This window comes from Dictyostelium purpureum (genome assembly GCF_000190715.1).
Source record: "Dictyostelium purpureum unplaced genomic scaffold DICPUscaffold_15, whole genome shotgun sequence".
Taxonomy (NCBI): Eukaryota; Evosea; class Eumycetozoa; order Dictyosteliales; family Dictyosteliaceae; genus Dictyostelium; species Dictyostelium purpureum.
The window spans coordinates 105444-119385 of record NW_003519352.1 but is presented as its reverse complement, the minus strand read 5'-3'; the positions used below and the strand labels follow the sequence as shown (position 1 = coordinate 119385).

General features: G+C 25.9%; 6 protein-coding genes across 6 annotated transcripts; all 6 read left to right on the top strand.

Moving 5' to 3' along the window:
- Window positions 1-60: 60 nt before the first annotated feature.
- DICPUDRAFT_74898 (uncharacterized protein) lies at window positions 61-2907 on the top strand (the record flags this gene model as incomplete). The annotated part of the gene is made up of 2 exons (XM_003283876.1): window positions 61-1818; window positions 1891-2907. The coding sequence occupies 2 exons, from the start codon at window positions 61-63 to the stop codon at window positions 2905-2907; spliced, it is 2775 nt and encodes a 924-aa protein (XP_003283924.1).
- A 553-nt stretch (window positions 2908-3460) lies between these two features.
- Window positions 3461-4545, top strand: srpRB (uncharacterized protein; the record flags this gene model as incomplete). The annotated part of the gene is made up of 3 exons (XM_003283875.1): window positions 3461-3638; window positions 3779-4112; window positions 4218-4545. The coding sequence occupies 3 exons, from the start codon at window positions 3461-3463 to the stop codon at window positions 4543-4545; spliced, it is 840 nt and encodes a 279-aa protein (XP_003283923.1).
- Window positions 4546-4808: 263 nt separating this feature from the next.
- Window positions 4809-6090, top strand: DICPUDRAFT_91206 (uncharacterized protein). Its single transcript, XM_003283874.1, has 2 exons — window positions 4809-4893; window positions 4966-6090. The coding sequence occupies exons 1-2, from the start codon at window positions 4841-4843 to the stop codon at window positions 5933-5935; spliced, it is 1023 nt and encodes a 340-aa protein (XP_003283922.1). The 5' UTR covers window positions 4809-4840; the 3' UTR covers window positions 5936-6090.
- A 219-nt stretch (window positions 6091-6309) lies between these two features.
- On the top strand, window positions 6310-7224 carry DICPUDRAFT_19917 (uncharacterized protein; the record flags this gene model as incomplete). The annotated part of the gene is made up of 1 exon (XM_003283873.1): window positions 6310-7224. A coding segment is annotated over one exon (915 nt), but the record flags the coding sequence as incomplete, so codon positions are not given.
- Window positions 7225-7984: 760 nt separating this feature from the next.
- On the top strand, window positions 7985-10938 carry DICPUDRAFT_147652 (uncharacterized protein; the record flags this gene model as incomplete). The annotated part of the gene is made up of 4 exons (XM_003283872.1): window positions 7985-8354; window positions 8414-8800; window positions 8864-9497; window positions 10860-10938. 4 exons carry the CDS (start codon window positions 7985-7987, stop codon window positions 10936-10938), a joined length of 1470 nt encoding a protein of 489 aa, XP_003283920.1.
- A 761-nt stretch (window positions 10939-11699) lies between these two features.
- On the top strand, window positions 11700-13306 carry DICPUDRAFT_147651 (uncharacterized protein; the record flags this gene model as incomplete). Its single annotated transcript, XM_003283871.1, has 3 exons — window positions 11700-12099; window positions 12165-12551; window positions 12615-13306. The coding sequence occupies 3 exons, from the start codon at window positions 11700-11702 to the stop codon at window positions 13304-13306; spliced, it is 1479 nt and encodes a 492-aa protein (XP_003283919.1).
- Window positions 13307-13942: the final 636 nt, after the last annotated feature.

Below are 13942 nucleotides of genomic sequence, written 5' to 3'. Positions count from 1 at the left end.
CAACAACAAACACAGCCACAACAACCTCAGCAACAGCATATTCAACAACCACAAACTCATATGCAATCAAAGCCACAAGCTGGCCAACCACAACCTCAACCAACTGGACAGGTACCTGCTAGACCTACACAACCAACTCAAAAAAGAATTGTAATTACATTAACTCAAGCCCAACAACAACAATATCTTTCATTACCAAACCAAGAGGCACAGCAAGCATATCTCAGAACGATTCAAGCACAGCAAGCTCAACAAGCTCAACAAAAACTTATGCAGCCTGGCCAAACTGCCCAACCAGGTCAAACAGTCCAAAATGCACAACACCAACAGCCACAGCAACAGCCACAGCAACAGCCACAGCAACAACAACATCAACAAACACAACCCCAACCACCAAATCAAAAACCAATGGCTTATATGCCAAATTCATCAAACCCACAAGCTGGTCAACAACAAATTTCCATTCAAATGAAACCAATGGCATCACAACCTGGTCAGCCACAACAACTTACACAAGCACAACAAGCTGCAATGATGCAGGCTTTAAGCAAACAAGCTGCAAGACCTGCAGGATCACCAAATCCATTACCAAATCAAACTGGTCAACATGTTGGACCAACAGCCACAATTACATTAAATGGAAAACAAGTAACTATTTCACAACAACAATATCAACAAATGGTTTTACAAAGACAACAGCTTTTACAACAACAAGCAGCTCAACAGGCAGCTCAACAACAACAAATACCTTCACAACAAAATACACAACAAACATCACATCAACCAATGCAATACACTCAAGCTGGTAATATTCAGCAACCATCACAAACCACTTCTTCTATTCCATCTCAATTACAGTCACAACAAACACAACCACAGCATGCACCGCAATCTATTCAACAGCAGGTAGCAGCAACAGTAACTCAACCACAATCACAACCACAAACACCTCAAACACCACAATCTGTTCAACCACCAACCCCAACACAACAGGTATCCACTCCAACACAACAGGTTTCAACTCCAACAACCACTACAGTAAAACCACCACAAGCACAAGCAAAATTACCAATTCCATCAAGTATATCTTCACCTTCCACAGCACCAGTTTCACAACCAACTCCTGGATCAATTGCTTCCACTCCTGGTAGTGTGTCTAGCATCCAACAACAAATTCAACAGGTACAACAACAACAACAACAAAACAAAACTGCTGCATCCACACAAACTAATGATATCCAATCAAAAGTTCAAAATCATTTTAATGCATTAGCATTGGCTTATAGAAATGCTAAAATTGAAAAGGATGTTTTAATGGAGCATTTGGTAATGCTTTTTGGTGCTACAAACGCTCAAAACTACGCCAAGAAGATCGATGATATTCCAACAGAAAAAGTACCAGCTTTACCCAAAGATTTTGATTTAGAAGCAATTTTAAAGAAAACTGAAGAGTTGAGAAGGATGACTATCGAGTATCAAAAAATACGTGAACAACAAACCCAACCAAAAAGAGAAGCTTCAACCACAAAACCAAGTGTTAACCCATCAGCACCGGGAACTACTCCTGCAGCACTCAATTCTACACCTCAATTAACAAGAGAGCAAAAGAAAGAACAAAATAAACTCGAAAGAGAAAAGAGAAAGAAGGAAAAAGAAGATAAGAAGGCTCAGGAAAGAAAGGAAAAAGAAGAAAGAAAATTACAACAACAAGCACAACAACAACAAGATAAAGAACAAAAAGACGCTGATAACGAAGATGATAAACAAAATATTAAAGATTTAAATGATGTTACAAAAATTGCAAATATTGATATGAAAGTAAGTTTTTTTTTTTTTTTTTTTTCAAAATTTAAATTAATGATGAATGTTTACTAATGTTTTCTTAAAAAGAATGAATCAGATCACTTTTTACCAGAAACCAACGAAAATGAAGAGTTATATACTCCAGAAACTGAACCATTGTTTTTAAATTCATATCCATTAAAAAAGAAAGTTTTAACAATTGCATCTAAACATGGATTAAAGTTAAGTGAGGAAAATCTTTTAGAATTTATTTCATTAGCAACACAAGATCACCTTAGAACCATTTTAGAATATTTAATAAATACATCAAAACAAAGAGTCGAAATGCAAAAAGAGGACTTGCCAGTTACTCAAACTTCAGACGCAAAAAAACAATTATTAGCAATCGAAAAGAGAGAAAAAGATGAAAAGATGAAAAAAGAAAACGAAGAACAAGAGAAATTATTAAAAGAATCAAAAGAGCATTTACAAACAAAAAAGAAATCGATTGCAGACGATAAAAACTCTGCTAATAGCGCTTCAAGAATGGCCAAGCTCCAAATCCTCGAAGAAAAGGAGAGGACTATCGCAGCAAATTCAACTGCTTTGGCTGCTGTTGGTAATATTGGTAAGAGAAAGCCAATCCAACCAATGATGAAGTCTAGTTTCCTTCTTGGTTTAAATCAAAATGCTAATATTGCACCACCAATTCCAAACTCTCAATTGGTTAGTTTCCAACAGCTTCTCAAAGAAGGTAAACCACTCACACCAGATCAAGAGTCTCAATATCAACAATTAAAAGAAACTTATGATAATCTATTAAGACAATATAACGAAAAGGTTAATCAACAAGCTTCTGGCGGATATGCTGGGTTATCTTCACTTTACAATAAAGATGGTACAGCTATTCCAATGGATATTGACCCTTCAACTGGTGGTTCAACTGGTTCTACCTCTGTTGTAGGCGGTAGAGCTGGTGCTATGGCTCCAACCAAACATACCAACCGTAAAATAACAAAGAAAGATTGTTATTTCTCTCAAAAACTAATTGGTCATAATGTTTTGCAAAAATACGAATTATTAAAGCTTCGTAAGAGATTTAATCCCTCAGTGTTCCCATTTTAGAAAAAAAAAAAAAAAAAAAAAAAAAAAAAAAAGGTTTTATATATCACTTTTTTTTTTTTCTTTGTTAAATATTGTTATATTAGAAGTTTTATAAAAATAGTAAAGTAAAATTTATTATAAAAAAACAAAAAACATTTAAAAATAAAATCAATTCTTTTTTTTTTATAAATATATAAATATATTTTATAACATTTAAATAATTAAAATTTTATTTATTTTTATTTTTTAATTTATTTATATTTGTGTGTGTTTTTTTTTTTAATTTTATTATTTTTTTTTTTTTAACATCAAGAGATAAAAACAAATAATTAATTTTCAAAAAGATAAATTAAAAAGGTAATTTCATCATATTTCATCCAGTCAACTTTCGGTCAAATTTTAATTTTAAAAAAAAAAAGAAAAACCATTTTTTTAAAAAAAAAAAAAAATTAAATTTTTTAAAATTTTTATTATTATTAATCAATTACTTTTTTTTTTATATTATTATAATAGTTTAATAAATCAAATAACTTAATAATAATAATAATAGTGATAGTAATAGTTATAGTATAGAATGAAAGTTAGTACATCATATCAACAGTTAAAACAATATTTACCAGAAAATGTTGCAGGTCATATAAGTGCAAGATATGATCAAATCGATTCACTTTTAAAACCATATAACTTACCACTCGAAACCTATTACATTGTCGGAATAGCTTTCACAGTTTTAATTATAATATTAATTTCATGTAAATAATCTCTAAATAAAAATTAAATAAATCATTATCTTTTTTCTTTTTCTATCTATTATTAAAGAAACATTCTTTTCCCTCTTTTTATTATTTTATTATTTAATATTTATATAATGTTTATAATTTATCGTTTTTAGCATGTAGTGGTGGTGGTAATAAATCAAATAGACGTGGTGGTGTTTCAACTAAAAAGGTTAAAAGAGGAAACAATATTATTATTTTAGGTTTATCAAATTCAGGTAAAACTGCATTATTTTTAGATTTAACATTAGAAAAAGAGATTGCAACTCATACAAGTATCAGCCCAAATAATGGTGTTTATCAAGTTAATAGTAAGAAATTACCAATTATCGATGTACCAGGTAATGAAAAAATCAAAGCAAGTTTACCAAAAATTCTTCAAAATGCAGGTTGTATCATTTATACCATTGATGTTACTGAATTTATCGATAATGCAACCCAAGAAGCTCAGTATGTAAACAACCACCATCTACTTTAGGAACAATAACAACAATTCAAATTCAAATTCATATTTGATTATTAATTTAAACATTTTTATTTCAATTATTTATTTAGATATTTGTACGATATTTTAACAAATGAATCTGTTTTTTCAAAGAGAATACCAATTATGATTTTTATTAATAAAATGGATATAGGATCATCAATTGATGTTGCAGAAGTTACAAGCATTTTAGAAAAGGAATTGGATGATTTAAGAAAAACACGTGGTGCTTCACCAACTGTATTGGGTCAAGAAGACGATAAAAAAGATATTTATTTAGGTAATGAAGGTTCATCATTCCAATTTGATCAAATCCCAAATGAAGTTACATTCTCTAAAGGTTCTGCAACTCAAAATGAATGTGAAGATATTAAAAATTTTATTTCATTATCAATTTAATTTAAATAAATCATAATAATAATAATATTATTATATAGTAAAGAATAAAAAATAACAGTTTTGTAATCCTCTTATATCACCCGGCATGTGTCCTAATTATTTTAAAGGGTGGAAGGTTTAGGCGGGGGTTGGCGGTTATGTGTGTGGTGTTTATTTAAAAATAATATTTTAATTTTTTATTTTTTTAATTTAATTTAATTTATTTTTGTTTTAAAACAAATTTTTTTTTTTTTTTTAATCATTATATTTTTATTTCAGTTTTATAAATATAAATAATAATAATAATAATATTAAAATGGATGGTGCAAATAAAAAAATTAAAACAAAGTTTTTTGTTTCAATAGATGGGTAAAATATATATTTTAAAAAAAGAAAACAATATTATGTAAAATAAAATTCTAAAACTTTTATTTATTATAGTGGCGGTATCAAGGGACTAATGTCAATTCAAATAATTGAAGAAATAGAGAGACAGTTAGAAATTAATATTTCTGATGCTGATTTAATTGGTGGAACATCAGCAGGTGGTATCATTGCATTCAGTAAAATGAATGATATTTCTTCAAGTGAAATTGCAGACCTATACAAAAGTATTGGTAAGAATGTATTGAAATTCAATTGTAGTAATATTACCGAGTCACAGTCATTATCAAATACTCAGTTTTTGATTACAGAGCTAGAAAGGTTATTTGGAAGAAAAAACCTCAGTGAATTTGCACAACATAGAAAGGGTCTTGTAGTTTCTTGCCTAAGTCCAACACCCGTTCCTATTGATTATCAAAGTTTTATTTTGTCAAATTATAACAACCCACATAGAGAGTACTCAGAGCCCAAACAAATGATCGATATTTCAGTATCGGATGCCATTAGAGCCACTGCAGGTATACCACTTTTATTTAATGTTCCACGTTATAAAGGAAGAAATTTCTTGGATGGTGGTTATCAAAATAATAACCCAACAAAGATTGTTTATCAAGAGGCAGTATCTTTATTCGGGGGTGCACATGCTGAAGATTCTTTCGTTTTTATTTCAATTGGGGCAGGAAAGCAAGTAAAGAGTTTTGGAAATCATGTTGTGTCTGGAATTAAGATGCCTTTTGAATTTGTAAACAATACCGTTGTTCCTGGATTAACTGGGGTAGAACTATCCTCACCAATCCACAGAATTGTTAAATTTATGACCGTTGCAAGTGATGAAACCCATCAAGATTTTAAGAAATCATATAGCCACTTAAAGTATTTTAGATTTGACCCAATTATTGACCGTTCTATCGCAGTAAATGATGCTTCTGATGAAACCATTGAATATATGCACCAAAAAACACAAGAATATATCAAATCATCAGAATTTAATGAAATGATTAGCCAACTCAAAATATTAATGAAATAATTAAAACAAAATAAGAAATTTTTAATAATATATCAATTTATTTATAAAATTAATTTAAAGGTTAATATTGGAAAGTACACCCATAGAAAAAAAAAAAAAGAAAAAGTAAATTCAAATTTTGTTGGATATAAAACAAAAATTTTTTCTTTGGTTATAAAAACAATTTTTTTTAAAATTTTTTATTTTATTTATTTTAATTTAAAATCTTTTAATTTTTTTTTGGAATTTGAAGAAATATTTTATTTTTTTTAATTTAATTTTTTATTAAACAATAAAATAATTTTATATATTATTTTTTATTAATTTTTTCAATGAACAAAAAAATAATATAAAATTTTCCAATGAATACAAATAACAGTAATAATAATAATAATAATAATAATAATAATTTAGATCAAGAAAAAAATGAAAAACTCTTCTTTAGTGTTTTCAGAAATATATTTCTCTTTAACTATATTATGAAGTATAACAGAGTTTTTAAATTTAATAAATTAACTTCTAAAGGAAATGGAAATTCTTTTTTTATAAATTCTAATGGAAACCAAATCTTTACCAAAAGAGAAATGCTTAAAAGGTATCATTCAATTAACCCATTGGTTCAACGTGGTCGTAATAATTATTTAAACAACACAACAAATCCAATTAATAATAATAATAATAATAATAATAATAATGATAATGATAATAATGAAGAAGATGAAGAGCTAAAAAATATAGTTAGTTTTCAAATTATCAATTATAGAGATCAAGTAGGATCGGTATGGAGCAATATTAAAATTCCATTCAAATCAGATTTATTAATTAAATTTTCGTTTGAAATAACAACCGAAACACATAATGGAAACGCTGGTGGTGATGGTTTTGCATTAGTATTTCAAGGTGAAGGAAATCATATTACCACAAGTACAAATCTTGGGGGTGAATCAATTGGTTATTCAGGTTTAAAAGGTTATTGTGCAGTTGAATTCGATACTTACAGGAATGAGAATGAACCAAATGGTAACCATATTTCACTTCAAGGTACAAACGAATCAAATATCCTATCATCCAACCATAAATACTCTTTAGCTTGTAAATCCCCAACTTTCGAAATAAAAGATGGAAATCTTCATAATGTCGAAATTACTTTTCATCGAGAATCAACATCAATATCAGTGGTTGTAGACTCAGTAGAGCTATTATCAAATATACATGTCCCAAATCTGGTAGGTGTCCAAAATTCATATGTTGGGGTAACAGCTGCATCAGGTTATTTTTATTCCCACCACAGAATTAATAGTTTAGAAATCTCAGAATTAAAGATTTAATAATAAAATTATTTTTTTAATTATCTTTATCCACCATTTAAAATTTCAAGATCTTGGGTTTAAAAAAAAAAAAAAATTTTAAGATGATTTTTAATTAACATTAATGTCATCAGTATTTTTATTGTGTTTTGGTTTTTTTTTTGGTTTGTGTTTTATATTTATATAAGTTTTACCACACTGCATATAAGCTGGGAACAGAAACGCCAATTTGTGAGACCAATGGATTGCTGCATCTAACTCTTAACAAAAAGAAAATTAAAATAAAAAATCCTTGTAATTTAAATAAACTAGGATACAGTTTTAAAAACAATATAAAAATAATAAGGATATAATTATAAATAAATATTAATACTAAAGATATAAATATATCATTCAATTAAAACAACACAACAAAACCAAAAAATAATAATAATAATAATAATAATAATAATAATAATAATAATAATAATAATAATAATAATGAAGAAGATGAAGAGCTAAAAATATAGTTAGTTTTCAAATTAACAATTATAGAGGTCAAGTAGATAAGTCTCTTAATTAAAATTTTAATAATAAAATTATTTCATTATCTTTATCAACCATTTTTATTTTATCAATTTTTTATAACAATTTTTATATATAATTTGGTAATTTTTGGTTTTTATTACCCATTTTAAGTTTTTTATTATTAAAAAAAAAAAAGTTTATAAAAAATTTTTTTATTTTTATTTTTTTATTTTTATTTTTTTATTTTTTTTTGAGAATGAGTGGTTGGATTAATTTTGAAAAAAATAATTATAGAAAATTTTGCAAAGGATCAGAAATCTATGATATTGTTATAAAAATAAATAGTATTTTAGATATTATAAATGGTTGGGAAGTTTCATATCCATTACTTGAACATTTTAAAAAGTCAAAAGAGTTTCCAAGCTTTTTGGCTAAAATCCAAACTTTTCTTTCTAATAAACCCTCTAGTGTTGATGAAATTTCCATTAAAAAATTACAAATTAAAAGTGAAAATAATAGACGTGCTGTAGTTTCGGTCTTAGGTCTTTATAACAAAGGAAAGTCTTATGTTTTATCCCGTATTTTAGGTTTAAAGCTTGTAAGCTCATTCTTTGAACATACTGAAGGTATTTATTTTTTATGTTTTACTTTTTATAAATTTTACTAATTCTATTGTATTTTTTAGGTCTCAGTATTTTATTATCTCGTGCTGATATTACTGAAGTATTAATTGGTCTTGATACAAAAGGTTCTCAAAAACCAGTTAAATACTATGATGAAGCTAAAATGAAAGACTTTAAAGCAACAGAAAGATTCATTCAAACTCTTAGTCTTAATCTTTCAGACATTGTTCTTATCGTTGTAGATAGACTTACTTATGATGATCAACTTTATATTAAACAAATTAAACAAACCTTTAGAAATAAAGAGAATATTATCATTGTTCATAATTTAATTCATGTCAAGTTGATTAAAGATTTAGAAAAGGTTATAAAAGAAGAAATTGTCGATTGTTTTGATTGTCAAGTAAAACAATTGAAGGATTCTGCCCCATATTGGTATGAAAATGATCGTAAGTTATAAAAATATTTATATATTTTAAAAAAAATTTTAAACTAAAAATCTTTTTTTTTAGGTACCCGTCATGTTGTTATGGCTTGTGATGACAAAGATTCAGAATCTAAAATTTATTCTGAAGCCGGCGCCAAGATGAACCAACCAACAATAGAACTCTTACAATCATGGTTATTAAGTGCTGCCTCAACATCTCTTGAAAGATTTAATTTAGTTGATAATATCACAAAGTTTTCAAACCAAATTATTTCAAACTATTTAAATCAAAAAATTGAAGTTGTTTTAAATCCAGAAGAAACTCTTATAAAAGCTAACCCAGACACTTGGGCCCCTGGTGAAGAACTTAAATATTCCGATATTTGTTTAAGCTTGGTTGGTTTAATTTCAAGAGTTTCAGAGGACCAAGATCACTACTATATTAGTTTAGAATGCTATGGATATGAACTTGAAGACTTAGATATTAAAATAGAATTCGTTAACACCACCAAAAAGATAATTATTATAAAGAGTGAACTACCAAGAAAGATTGAAATTAAAGAAAATACAACTACCTTAAGAGACGAATTTAAAACAACACACACAAGACCTCTCAAATGGAGTTTTGAATTTCCAATTTTAATCATTGAAGAAGATGCAACTGATATAAAAGATCTTGATTTAATCAATGGATTACTTCATCTTACTCTTACCAAAAAGTAAATTAATAACTCCTATAAATTACAAAAAAAAAAAACAAATTAAAATAAAAAAATCCTTATAATTTAATAAAAGAGATAAAGTTTTTGAATACAATAAAAATAATAAAGATATAATTATTAATTTAAAAATATTAATAAACCTCCTTACAGTCCAGATATATAATTAAAAATCTATAGTCAATTATTAAAAAATGGGATCATAAAAGATGTTTCATGACCAATCACAAAACCTGGGGTATGTTAAATGAAAAATTATTCAATTGAAACATCAACCATATAATCATTATATGAGTCACTCCTTCCCCGAATGGATTCAATATAAAGCACATGGTGGTATACAAATTATTAATTAATAATATTAAAATTGTTAAAAATACAAATAAAATTGGAAAAACTGAAAAAATATTGTGTTTATAACAAATATGATTTATTTAAATGATTTAAATAAACGTTGAATATGACGGATTAATTCAATAATGATCATTTTCATATATTCCAGGCACAATATAATTTTTCATTATCTTTAGAATCCAACATAATAATAACAAAATGCAATCGATATAAAAGGTCTTGATTTAATAAATATTGATTATTAAAAAAAAAATTAAAGACCTTTAAAAATTTAAATAGTTATTACATTATATGATATACACAACTATTAAAGTTTCAATAATATTTGATTAATTTACATTATGTTTACAGTAATATATTTATCATTTGCTATTGCTTTTAATTAGTAAAAAAAAAACAAAAAAATTAATTTTTTTTTTTTTTTTTTTTTTTTTTTTTTTTTTTAAAATATTTAAATACAATATTTTTTTAAAAATAAAAAGATAATAATTGTAAAAAATAAAATAAATATATATATTAAAATATTTATAAAGATAAACATGTTTTAAAAAAACATATATCAGAGATAGAAGTGGTAGTTTATTTTTTTTTTTTTTTTTTTTCAAAAAAATTAAAAAATAATTCATTTCTTTTTTTTTTAATTTTTTTTAATATCATAATTTATATTAAATACACCTACCAACTTTTAGAAATCAACTATAATGCAGTATATTATTTGATTTTATAATAAATAGGTTAGCTTTAATAGTAGTTGTCCTGTATCAAATTTAAATCCATTATTAAAATTTGTAAAATAATAAAACAATAAATTTTTTTTTTTGATAATCATGATGTTCATAAATTTTGAATTTACTTTTTCTTTTTGGGGACCCACTATTTAATTCATACCACTAATAAAACCCTGTGTGGGAAACCACATTTTTTTATAAAAGTTTCAAAATTTTTTTTTTTTTTTTTTTTGAAATTTAAAGTTTTAAAAATCTGATTTTTAACTTAATTCTTATTTAGCCTAATTCCAATTCTTTATTCCTCAATATCAATACGTTCAAAGTTTCTAAGATCGATTATTCGAAAACAAAGTTCATGACAATCTTCAACTTAATCAGAACGAAAACCAGAGCCACATTTCCCTTTAATGAAATCACAACTTTTTAATTAACCGCACCACCGCCGCATTCCTTAAATGCTCATCACAATCCACTCAGAACCGTATTTCAGCAGTATAAACACCCTTTACAACCATCAAAAATCGCACTCAAAATCATATTCTAGCAGTATAAACACACCTTACAACCAAAACATCAACTATCCACTCAAAGTCATATTCTGGCAGTATCACCCAACTATTTCTTCAAATATACAATGAATCAGTTTCAGTAGTTCCGTATTAGTTATTTAAATCCATTTATATTCTAATAACAGAGAAAATATAATCAAAATAATATAAAAAAAAATTAAAAAAAATAATAAAAAAAAATCAAATTTCCCAAAAACAATTTTTTTTTTTTTTAATTTTTAAATTTTTTCTTAAGAACTTTTTGAATTATTTTTATAATAATTTTGCAATTTAAGTTTTGGTGAATTTTTTGAGGGTTTTTATAAACTTAGGGCTGAAAAGTTTTTTTTAAAAAAATGGTTTTAAAAAATTTTTATTTAATTTTATCAATTTCTTGAGTTTTTAAAAATTTAGTTGATTGGGGTGGGAATTTTTTTCTTTTTGGATTTTAAATTTATTTTTTTTAAGTTTTTTAAAAAAAAAAAAAAAAACTAATATAAAATTTGATAAATTTATAAACTTTTTTTATTTTTTTTATTTCAAATTAACAGATCAATCATATAAATATTAAAATGAGTGGTTGGATCGATTTTGAAAAATTTGGTTTAGAGGGTTTAACATTAAATAATTATAGAAATTATAGCAAAAACTCAGAATGTTATGATATTGTTGTCAAAATAAATAGTATTTTAGATATTTCAAATGGTTGGGAGGTTTCATATCCATTAATTGAACAGTTTAAAAAGTCAAAAGAGTTTCCAAGCCTTTATGCAAAATTCCAAACTCTTCTTTCTAATAAACCCTCTGGTGCTGATGAATCTGAAATTGCAAATAAGAAAAAAGAAATTAAAGGTGAAAATAATAAACGTGCTGTAGTTTCGGTCTTAGGTCTTTATAACAAAGGAAAGTCTTATGTTTTATCCCGTATTTTAGGTTTAAAGCTATTAAGTTCATTCTTTGAACATACTGAAGGTAATAGTTTTTTAAATATTTTACCTTTTAAAAATTAAATTTATTAATTTAATTATATTTTTTAGGTCTCAGTATTTTATTATCTCGTGCTGATGTTACCGAAGTATTAATTGGTCTTGATACAAAAGGTTCCCAAAAACCAGTTAAAAACTGTGATGAAGCCAAAATGAAAGATTCTGAAGCAACAGAAAGATTCCTTCAAACTCTTAGTCTTAATCTTTCAGACATTGTTCTTATCGTTGTAGATAGACTCACTCGTGACGATCAACTTTATATTAAACAAATTAAACAAACCTTTAGAAATAAAGAGAATATTATCATTGTTCATAATTTAAGTCACGTCAAGTTGAATAAAGATTTAGAAAAGGTTATAAAAGAAGAAATTGTCGATTGTTTTGATTGCAAAGTAAAACAATTGAAAGATTCTGCCCCATATTGGTATGAAAATGATCGTAAGTAATAAAAATATTTATGTATTTTAAAAAAATTTTAAACTAATAATCGTTTTTTTAAAGGTACCCGTCATGTTGTTATGGCTTGTGATGACAAAGATTCAGAATCTAAAATTTATTCTGAAGCTGGTGCCAAGATGAACCAACCAACAATAGAACTTTTACAATCATGGTTAAAAACTGCCGCTTCAACATCTCTTGAAAGATTTAATTTAGTTGATAATATCACAAAGTTTTCAAACAAAGTTATTTCAAACTATTTAAATCAAAAAGTTGAAGTTGTTTTAAATACAGAAGAAACTCTTATAAAAACTAACCAAGACCCTTGCATCCCTTGTGAAGAACTTAAATATGCTGATATTCGTTTTAACTTGGTTGGTTTAATTTCAGAGAATCCAAACACCTCTCTTTCAAGAGTTTCAGAAGACCAAGATCATTACTATGTTAGTTTAGAATGCTATGGATATGAAATTGAAGACTTGGATATTAAAATAGAAATCGTTAACAGCACCAAAAAGATAATTATAAAGAGTGATTTACAAAGAAAGATTGAAAATAGAAAATATACAAATACCATTAGAGACGAATTTAAAACAACCCACACAAGACCTCTCGAATGGAGTTTTGAATTCCCAATTTTAATCAACGAACAAGATGCATCCGATATAAAAGAATTTGATTTAACCAATGGATTACTTCATCTTACTCTAACCAAAAAGAAAGTTAATAACTCTTCTAAATTACAAAAAAAATAAATTAAAATAAAAAAATCCTTTTAATTTAATAAAAAGATACAGTTTTGAATACAATAAAAATAATAAAGATATAAATATAAATATAACAATATTAATATTACATATAATATTATTTAAGTTTTTTCAAAACCTCCTTACAGTCCAGATATAATTGAAAATCTTCAGTTAATTGTTAAAGAATGGGTATCAAAAAAGATGTTTCATGACCAATCACAAGACCTAGTTGGGGTATGTCAAGTGAAAAATTATTCAATTGAAACATCAACCATATAATCATTATATGAGTCACTCCTTTCCCCAATGAATTCAACATAAAAAGCACATGGAGGTATTCAAATTATTAAATAATAATCAATAATTATTTAATTGTTAAAATAAAAACAAAACTGAAAAAATATTGTTTTTTTAACAAATAAAATGATTTAAACGTTAAATATGGCTGATTGATTCAATAATTATCATTTTCATTTTAATAATATAGTCTGCATGTATATATCGGGCATGTGTAAAAATTATTTTTTTTTCATTTTCATTTCAAAATTTTTACCAGTGTTTTAAATAACAGTTTTTATTTCTTTGGTTTTTAAAAAATTTTGGTTTGATTTTTAAAACTTAAGGATATTAAGTTTTTTAAAA

What these genes read in the sequence shown, in the direction of transcription:
- DICPUDRAFT_91206 (XM_003283874.1), top strand. Translation starts at nt 4,841, where the DNA reads ATGGATGGTGCAAATAAAAAAATTAAAACAAAGTTTTTTGTTTCAATA. An exon ending in TTTTTTGTTTCAATAGATGG is followed by an intron (nt 4,894 to 4,965) that starts GTAAAATATATA and finishes TATTTATTATAG; the next exon opens with TGGCGGTATCAAGGGACTAA.